This window comes from Eleutherodactylus coqui, chromosome 4, assembly GCF_035609145.1.
Source record: "Eleutherodactylus coqui strain aEleCoq1 chromosome 4, aEleCoq1.hap1, whole genome shotgun sequence".
Lineage (NCBI taxonomy): Eukaryota > Metazoa > Chordata > Amphibia > Anura > Eleutherodactylidae > Eleutherodactylus > Eleutherodactylus coqui.
The window spans coordinates 60,595,081-60,605,656 of NC_089840.1; the positions used below are offsets into that span (position 1 = coordinate 60,595,081).

At 47.4% G+C, this 10,576-nt stretch overlaps 1 protein-coding gene across 1 annotated transcript in view; it reads right to left on the reverse strand.

Annotated features, from left to right (window-relative positions):
- FLOT2 (flotillin 2) overlaps window positions 1–8,551 on the reverse strand; it is a 71,691-nt gene extending 63,140 nt beyond the window's left edge. The window contains exon 1 of the mRNA XM_066599562.1: window positions 8,388–8,551. Within this exon, the coding sequence (XP_066455659.1) occupies window positions 8,388–8,436 (49 nt within the window). The 5' untranslated portion in view covers window positions 8,437–8,551. The remainder of the gene's footprint in view (window positions 1–8,387) is intronic.
- Window positions 8,552–10,576: the final 2,025 nt, after the last annotated feature.

The window sequence follows — 10,576 nt, forward strand, 5'->3', positions numbered from 1 at the left end:
AGCTGTGTATACATATATACAAGATCACATGGAAGACACAAAAGGAACAATAGTAGGTTTGCATGTGGGTGCAGGAAGATTCCTAATGCAGCTTTTAGACAAACAAGAACTTCACGATTCTTGCTTACCCAAGTGAATGGAGATGTCATTACCAGCGCGTTCGCGCAGCCAGTTTAGATTGCAGCGTATTGTTAAGAATTGAGCAGTTCTCATTCAGTGTGTCAGATTCCTATGTGTGATTGTTCTCAGTAAGAGAAACCAAGTAATCTTGTAGATATGATAGCTTTCAATGGCTAACAAAAATACATGATGGTATAGCAAGTTTTGGATCATCTATGGACCCTTCCTCAGGCTTAATCGTTTAGCCTAAGGAGGGGTCCATAGAAGACCCGAAAGCTAGCTGTAACATCATGTATTTTTGTTAGCTATTAAAGGGTATCATATCTACAGGATTAGGCCGCCTGCAGACGGGCAGGTCGGATCCAGCGGTGAGAATTCTCGCCGCGGTACCCAACCCAAGCGCCTGCAGGAACCAGCGCGTACTCACCCGCGCCCGCGGCCCCGGCTGTTTGATGTGCCGGCTTGCCGGGCAGCGTGCGCATGCGCAGACCGAAGCTGGGGGCGGGTGAGTGACGTTTCGCAGAGCCCCGCACAGAAATAGAATATGCCGCGGTTTGTTTGCCGCACGAGATTTCGTGCGGCTAAACCGCGGCCGTCTGCATAGGATTGCGTTTAACGGCAAAATCCCGCCGCGGAATTTCCGCTCGTGTGCAGGCGCCCTTACTTGGTTTCTCTTCCGTCTAAACGCAGCAGAAGGGCTGGTTCACGCGGCCGTTTTTGCCCAGTGTATTACGCGTGTATTCAGAAAAGTGTATTTTTAATGAGACTTTAAAAATAAAGAAAAATTTTTAAAAAGCGTATCTCAGGCATACTATCATGCACAGTAACCAGTTTAGGGTTTTTTTTGCCTAGATTTGTATATGGGCCTGCGTATTTATGTGCCCATAGAGAAAAATGGTTTCTCCTGAGCGTATATCTGTGGCAAAAAAAAACAAACAAAAAAAACCATGCTGTAGTTTTGCGTATGATGCAGTTCCAACGCACTAAAGTAATTGGAACTGTGTGATGCAATGTAATCGATTGCCTGTCAGTGTTCGTGTATCACGCAGGAGTACAGTGGCCGCCTAATCCACGGTAATCAGATTCATACCAAAAACAGGGACACAATGCAGCGGATTCTGACTGTTTTTAGAAGCGGAATTCACACGGAAAATTCCACGGCGAAGTCGCCCTCTAAACATTCTCTTAACCCCTCATTTGAAGAGGCGGCATCCACGTGCAAAACCCCCGCGGCAGATTTTAAGTCCACACTGAAAGCCAATTTTGCAAAGGGTTTCGGCCAGATTTCCTCCACAGTAATGTGTGGATTTCCCTCGTGGACAGCCCCGTGTGAGCGCACCCCTGGGGCAAATGCACACGCTGCAGGCTGGATGCAGAATCAGTTCTGCATGTCTGAATATGGTTGTTTCGTCGGGAAGCACATGGATATCTGCAAGATATATGATGAACAGGTGCAGAAATGTCTATCCGAATCCACGGCTCGCAAACATCCTCTTTGAACTACTTATCTGCGTGACCCAGTTTTGCTGCGGTCCCAACCTCACCTATGCAAGGGAAAAAACTACAGCGCATTACTTCCTGCTTTGTGGGAAATTCCATTCTGTAACCTCAGATAAACCGGCGGATCAGAGGTAATATGCCCCCCCCCCGCACCCGGGTAGTGAAATTCAAATTCAATTCTCAAGTCTCTTAAAGCTCTTTGGCACTAGCGGAGTAACATATTTTGGACAGGAGCCCAAAAAAAAAAAAGTTTCTGTTACTTGAAAAACACATGCTGCATCAAAACTGGCAAAGTTGAAGCTGCATGTCCTGTAGATGTGGTCCCTCCTCTGAAACAAAGAGATGAAGACAATAGGATGGTGATAGTGGATACACAACGCTGGAGTTTGGCATCACGAGTAAGGTGCTATTCACGCTAGTGGCATAGCTTCCATCCTCTAGAGGGCGTACATGTGCGTCCACCAGTGGTGGAGTTTTATGGAGCGGGCCCTGGAGCCGTGCCAGCTACATACATGGTAGGTGAGAGCTAACACAAACCCATAACAGTCACAATCAGCGTTCACACCAATTGGAACTATTAACCCTTTAAAAGCTCCATCTGGAGTCCGGGGGCGGCCAGAAAGGGCTCCCCCTGTAATGAGATTGTGAAGTGCTGTTTGGCTGCCGTGGCATCCTAGGGCCTTCTGAAGGTCCCCATGGCAGCTATGTATTTCTGCCCATTAATATGGTCCTATCTTAATGTAATGCCAGCAGAAATACCATTTACTGCAGTATATGATACATGCGATTGCAAGATCAAGACCCCATAGGGGACACAGAGTAAATCCTGACATTTTTGCTGCAGTGTGTACACCATATAATACCTCCAAAAAAGATTTTTCATTTTACTCCACGTAGAAATTGTATTAACCCTTTCCAATCCACTGTCTGACGTCTGAAGACATTATGATTTAAGGCTGTATAGCTCCGATGTTGGAAGACGTCCATCGGGGTTCTCTTACTGTATATTGCTAGACTCTCTGCTGTTGGAGCCTATCCAACGTGTCACCTCATGCAGTACTGGCTTTAGCCAGCAGATAGCGCCGTTGTATAACGGCAGAAAAAGGGTAAGCCCCCTAGGAAAACTAGGATACAAATTGGAGTGGAAAGGGTTAAAAGGTTTCTCGTATAATATATGGTACATTAAATAGGACCGCTGGAAAATACAACTCGTCCGAGAAAAAAAAAACAGATAGCTATGTTAAACATAAAAATAAGAGTTATGAATTTTTTTATTTTTTTTTTTTAAGTGGGGGGAAAATCCAAAAGTAAAAAAAAACAAAAAAAAAAAAACACAACAAACAAACACATCCTTGAAGGAGTTTTCCAGGGAAATACTATTGATGACCTATCATCATGATCAGTCATCAATAGTTGATCAACTGTGCGGGTGCATGCTGTCAGCGTCACAAATGCAGAGAGGTCGGAGTGGAAGCCTCTGTTCCGACCTCTATGTTATTGTGGCGCTGACAGCATGTGCCTGCACAGATGATTGGTCGGGTCCCAAGCGGCAGAACCTGGCTGATCAACTATTGATGGCATGTCATCAATAGTATTTCCCTAGAAAACCCCTTTAAGGCTGGCTGCACACGGACGGATTTGAATTACAGAATACGGAGCGGGCGTCTGCCTCTGGATTCCGCAGCAAATACCGCCAATAGCATGCTATGGCAAAACGCTTTTTCCTTTACACGAGTGGAAATCAATTGCGATTCTCCGCTCACAGGATGTTCTATTTTGGTGCGGTTTTCGTTGATGTTAATGGAAGCTGTCCGACCTGCGGCCCTTCCACAATGACATTGCGATAAGGTCGTGGATTCCGCGTCATCGTCTGGCGACGACGTGGGAAAAGTTGGAATTTAAATACACACACAAAAAAAACCACTGTACTGCGCATGTCTGATGGCTCGCCGTGCGGACCATCCACAGTACAGCTGGCCAAGAAGAAAGCCGGTACGTATGGATGCTGGCTGGGCACAGGGGCGGATTCTGCTAACGCCTCCCGCATGCGGAATCCGACCCGCTTGCGTGCAGCCGGCCTAATGCTGAATTTCAGAGAGAAGCGAGACGAGATAAGGAGCGTTACTGGAATGAGCAGTCTGCGAAACTAGAAGATGGGAGCGAGGTCACACCCGTGGGCTCTCCACCCATGTGAAACCGGTACCATTTGCAACCCACAAAGCAACAACTGTCAAAGATCAAAACAGCAAAGTACTACATAGTGAAGAACAAATTAAACAAAGATGGCAAGAACACACAAAGCTCTATGCAGGCAATGGACCAAGTCAATCAAGAAGTTCCAACGGAGCAAGAACCAGATCTTCTGACGGAGGAGGTAACCTGGGTTATGAAAAAACTTCCGAACTGGAAAGCCCCAGGCATTGTCTGCATACCACAACCCAGCGCCAGTTCCAATGTTAACAATGCTTTGTCAACAGATATCGAAGACCGAATCATGGCCCAGAAACTGGACACGATTAGCCCGTGTTCCACTTCCAAAAAAAGGTGATACGCAAGAATGCTGCAACTATCGGACCATCGCACTCATATTGCATGCAAGCAAAACCCTGCTCAAGAATATTCAAAAACGCATGAACTCATTTGTTGAGAAGGAGCTCCCTGATGTCCAAGCCGGATTTCGTACAGGGTGTGGAACCAGATATCAAACTGCAAACCTGCAGTGGATCACGGAGAAGACGTGAGAATATGAGAAGGCCGTGTGCATGAGCTTCATAGACTACAGCAAAGCGTTCAAATGCATAAAACACAACAAGCTGTGGAAACATATGAAGCAAGTAGGCATCCCGGAGCATCTGGAAGAATGGATGCGATCACTTTATGAGAACTAAGAGCAACTTTCGGGAACACCAACTGGTTGGAAATTGAGAAAGGCATCTGAGAAGGCTGCAGGCAATCACCGACCCCGTTCAATCTGTACGCCGAAACAATTATGAGATGATGCAACCTGGACCAATCAGTAATTGGTGTGAAAAAATCAACAGGAGAAACATTAACAAACTTTGATATGCCAATGATACAACATTGCTTGTAGAAGTGAAAAGGATGACATTAAGTAATTGGACAGTCCATGTAACCAAAAAAAAAAAAAAACGACAATGAGGAAATTAAAGCAGTTAAAAATGTTGTTTTCCTCAGATCCAATATGGACAGCAAAAGAGAATCAGAAGCAGAAATCAAATGAAGACCTGCACTTGGCCATAGCGCGATGCAAGGAATGGCGAGGATATGGAAGAACAAAGATATTAGCATTGATCCGAACAAAGATCCGATTGATCCACTTGTGTTCCTGATCTCCATATACACATCGAAAGTTGGACACTCAGGAAGGAAGACGGAAGGAAAATTGATGCTTCCGAACTATGTTGCTGGAGAAGACTGCTGCGTCTACCACGGTCGGCAATGGTCACCAACAAGATGGTCCTAGAGCGTATCGAACGAAAAATATCGCTAGAGGGCACAATCACCAAACAGCGGCTCTCGTACTTTGGACAGATCATGCGAGCCAATCCTCTGGAAACAACACTGATGCTCGGCACAGTTAGCGGGTCACGAAGAAGACACCAAAGAACACGCTGGCCGGACGCAATCAAGGCGGATACAAACACATGGAAGAACTGAAAGAAGCAGTCAAGGATGGGAAGGTATGGAGAACGATGATCCATCAAGTGACTGCGTAGACTGGTATCTGACTGTTGGGCTAATTTCACACGGGCAAATGTGATATTGGGCCATGATCAGCTATAGAGCAAAGGAAAAAAGTACCGTATACTGGTTTTAATGGTGTGTGAGGCGAGAACGTGTAGTATAACTCACCCTGGCGCGTCCGGACCTCCTATACAGTACCGTCCGGCACACCTCAATCCTTTAATCAATGGGGTTCCAACAGGTTCATCGATTCTGGCCCGTCGGGCATCCAGTCACGTGGAGAGCGCTATTAGGGATTCCGGAATATCGGATAACATGTAGAAAAGTATATAATGGTCAGACCTGAGACACCCCTGCGAAGTAAGTCCCTCATTCTTATTTCCCCTTTGATTGGTTTATTCCCTGGAGCGCTGGGGCCTTTTCTATGGTCCGATATTGGGCCATGTAACTCGGCCAGATGTCACGCTCACCAATGTGTGATGTCCCCGTCTGACATCACTTCAGGGTTGCAAACACCGCAGCGGAGGATCACGGAGTGTTTCTCATTGTTTGCAATCGGAAAACTCGTATCGCATCGCGCTCCCCTTGCACAATGCTTTGCCAGTCCCATGAAAACAATGGGTGATGCAAGGCGAGGGAACGCCCAAAGATAGAACATGCCGCGATTTGTCAAAAGAATGGGATTCAAATTAGCGCAAGATTCGTGTGTCTGGGATCGGTCACATGAGCGAAAGTGCGCAGCTTATTATGTGCGCAATTCTTGTGCTTGTAACAGTGAATAGAACTGATTGATTTCAGTGGGGTCGCTCACATAAGCGTATTATTTATATGATGTGTAATTGCGTGGAAAAAAAAATGCAGCATGACCCATCGGTATTCGTGTATCTTGACGCCACAAGTACAGGTGGAGCCAAGATACAAGGAGTTTCACAGGGGGTTGATGCCCCGTTACTGATTGGCTGTCCTGCATTGTCCCCGTCCTCACAGGTCCTATAGCCAGCACCGTCCGCCGTGGAGGAAGGTGGGAAGCGGCACTCGGTACTTATGAGCGGTGGTGGTCATCGGATGAGGCCGTGGAGGAAGGGGAGAGCGCTCGGACTGCACTCTGCAGCACGACGGACCGCTGACCGTCGGCCTGCGGAACTTCAGAAAGCTGTGTTGTGGGCCACAGCGCTGAACACTCGTGACTTCAGTCGCACGGTACAGTGAGCGCTCCTCGGCATCAGGGGCGGCATGTCTACTGAGTTTTGCAGCTCCTGTCCTCCCGCGGCTCCCCTACACTCACAGCGTGCAAGGGTGGAGAAAGGGTCGCCAGGGACACTCACAGCGGCCGGTTTCAAGGCAGCGGAGCTCACAGCCGGCCCATCAGCAAAAGCGTAAAGGCAGTGGTGAGAACAAGCGGGCCACCAGCAAAATGTGTAACGGTGAAAAAGGGGCGGCAGGGACAGTGAAAGCGTGGCTGCTGAGAGGCCTGCTACAGTCAGCGCTGGGAAAAAAACAAGGACCTGTAAGGCCAAGAAAGGGGACAATCGCTTGCAGTGAATCATGAACAGGGGGCGTCAACCCCCTGTCCAACACCTAGTATCTTGGCTCCACCAGTACTTCCGGTGGCGTCAAGATACACTAATACCTGACCTATCTTGGTGCATCATATGCACCACAGTAGGCCATTGAAGTGAATGGACGGGGCAAATACCTGCGTGTTCGATGCATTTTGGCGCACCATTTCAAGGAGCCCGTCTGCGTTCTTTTTTGCACAAACAAATACGCAGCGCATTTGCATAACCAAAATGCACCTACGCCTCTGTGAACAACCGGAGCAAGCCATTTACGAGTGCTGGCGATTTAAAGCAAACTGCCCAGCTGAGCTTGCCAGTCCAGAAGCAACCAACTGTAAATTGCGCTCATGTGATGGCGTCCTATTTTTATCATTTTACAAGATTCCCTCCGGCTCACAAAAAGGTGTTGTCCCGGAAAAGGAATCGATCTGCTAATTACCCCCCCCCCCCCCCCAAATCTTAAGACACAGTCCGTAAACCGCTTGCTATTGCAGTTCACACCCATTAAACTACCCCAGACGGCGTACGGACGAGCGCAGCAGCCCCTTTTCAGATACGAAAAACTGATGACAAATTCCCTTGCCCTCAGAAAGGGGTGCGGTTAGACAATCTTATCAGCGACGTATTTATCAAAGCCCCTTTTCATGTTCTACACTATTTTGGAATTGATTAAATCCAAAATTTGCGATTTTAAAGGAGGGCAGACGATTAAGTTACCAGAGCCGACCCGTTTACGCAAAAGCTGCTGAGTGACAAATCTGCCCCACTCCAGCCGTAATCAGCGCCAAACATTACTGACATAAGAACGAAGGAGATCGCAATCAATATCTACACTCTCCCAAGGCTTTAATAAGAGGGAGCAGCGGCATTACCGACGCCGCTTATCAGCGCCATTCACACTCATTCTAGACTAGATCATCATCCCTGCACTTCTGGCAAGCCCACCCCGGTCGATGGAGGGTTAATCTGCGGCTCCGCTGGGAATTCCACTCATCACTCTGCAAGGAATCGCTGCCACTCCCTGCAGATCTGCTATACGGGCTCCTACATACACCGCTATACGGGGAGCAGCACCACATCCTATAGGTGCCAAGTCTTCATCTACGCCATTATATAACATTTATAGGTCGCCCGCCGCAACAGATGGCGTACCGTTATACCTATAGCACTGCGTTGTGTCCGTATATATTATATAGGATGACTGTTCTGTTGCATTGCACCACATCAGCTTCTGTTTACATACAACGCATGGTTACACAACAGCTTTTACTCTCTGGTGTCTGCTGTTTTATTTACAGCGGGGGATTTTTTTTTTTTTTTCATTGGAATGTTGCGGATAAATGTTAGTAAATAGCAACAATTCCATCAATGCAAAAACGAGCAGCAGCTGCAGCACCGCTGATCCGGACACTGCAGCAGCCAGCAGAATCATCACTAGCACATTATAAATAGCTCCATCTCCAGTGCGGGGGCCTCCAGCCCAGCCCCAGGCCGTGCACTCACCCGACACCACCAGCGCCTCGTTGGGCCCCACCGTGTGACAGTTCCCCATGGCTGCAGCGGCTCAGCTCGTCCCCAAATACAAACAAGTCGTCCCTTTAGTATTTTCCTTCCCCGCAGACAACAAGACGCGTACGACACCCGAGGGGCGGAGCCTGCTAGGACGGTGCGCACGGCCCCTCCCACGAACAAGGGGGTGGGGTCTTAGGCAATGAAGTCCAAGCTCGTGGTTAGTGAGCGGGGATTCTTGTGGGAAGAGACCGCAGCCGTCCAATCAGGGCAAGGAAGGGGTCACGTGCTCGGTGGATAACGGCTCTGCTCGCCTCATGAGGGGCGGCGCAGTGCCGGGAATAGTAAAGGGGCCGGTAGCGCTGGCGTCAGGGTTCACTCAGGGTCTCGACGCTGCTCGTTCGTGTTTACAGAGCAGATGGCGCCGTTATAACTCACGGGAGATACAAACCTCGTCGGTTGTGTGAGGAGCGGAGGGCTATAAATAGAAGCAGCGAGGGAGGCGCCTCACAAAAGGGCGGGAATTATGGAGGAGAAGGGGGGGGGCAGGAATTGGGATTACCTAAAGGGGGAAAAGGACTTGTAATTTGTATAGTGCCAATGTATACCCCAGCACTGTCAGGTAATTTATTTATTACCCCCCAGCAAGCTGGGTACTCCTTTTACAGATTTCGGAAGGATGGAGGGCGTCGGGGTATGTATGAAGAGAGGTTGCGTGGCAACCTCTCTTCATACAGTGCGGGCGTCAGCTGTTTATAACAGCTGACACCCGCGGGCAATAGTCGCGCACGGCCGATCGCGGCTATTAACCATTTAAATGCCGCTGTCAATTCTGCGGTGAGATCAGGGGAGCCGTGCAGGTGTCATGGCAGCCGGGGCCCAGGGCTGCCTTAACAGACTGCCTATCAAGCCATCCCCGTGGGGTGGCTTGATAGACTGCCTGTCAAAAAGCAGTATGACGTCATGCTACAGCATGACGTCATACTGCAGGAGCGATCAAAGCATCGCATGTTGTAGTCCCCCAGGGGGACTTCAAAGTAATGTAAAAAAAAAAAAATCAATAAAGTTTTTATTAATTGAAAAAAAAAAAAGTAAAAGTTTAAATCACCCCCCTTTTACCATATCTATTATCAAAAAAAATCTAAATAAATTTAAAATATGTATTTGGTATCGTCGCGTCCGTAAAAGTCCAAACTATCAAAGTAGTGCATTATTTTTCCCGCACGGTGAACGCCGTCCGAAAAAAAAAAAAAAATAACGCCAGAAATGCACTTTTTTAGTTACCCTGTCTCCCAGAAAAAACGCAATAGAAAGCGAAAAAGTCGTATGTATTCCAAATTGGTACTATCAGAAACTACAGGACATCCCGCAAAAAATGAGCCCTTGCTGCACTACGTCGACGGAAAAATAGAAAGGTTATTGCGCACAAAATGACCGCAGAAAATAATTGAAAAAAATTAAATGACTTTGAAAAAAAAGAGGAGTATAGTAAAATAAAACCCATACAAGTTTGGTATCGTAGTAATCGTACCGACCCATAGAATAAAGTTTTTGTTTGCCGTTTGTGCGCCGTAGAAACAAGATGCACTAAAAAAAGGTGAAATGTCGTTTTTTTTCATTTTACTCCACTTAGAATTTTTTAAAAGTCTTCCAGTACATTATATGGTACTTTAAATAGCACCATTGAAAAATACAACTCGTCCCGCAAAAAACAAGCCCTCATACAGCGATGTCGATGGATAAATAAAGGAGTTACGATTTTTTTAAAGGGGGGAGAAAAAAACGAAAATGGAAAAAGAAAAAGGGCCGCGTCATTAAGGGGTTAAACGGGCTGCTCGAGCGCGAACGAGGTGGTGATGACATCACCAGCACGTTCCGTCGGGCAGATAAGAGACCCCTGTAAAAGGGTCCCTAGGGTGCTTTTACACGCAGCGATTATCGTTCAAAAAAATCGTTGGAGCGTTTACATTTGAACGATAATCGTTCCGTGGCCAAAGATAGAATGAGAATTAATTCGCTTCTTGTTCATTTTGCACAGGCTTAAAAATCGGCGTTCTCGGATCTGCAGAATGTCAATTATAGGATTTTTGGAGTGGAATCCGCGGAATGAGGAAGTGAATTCCGCACTAAAACTCACTTTAAGCCATGGTTCACACAGGGCGGATTTGCCGCGGAATTTCGCT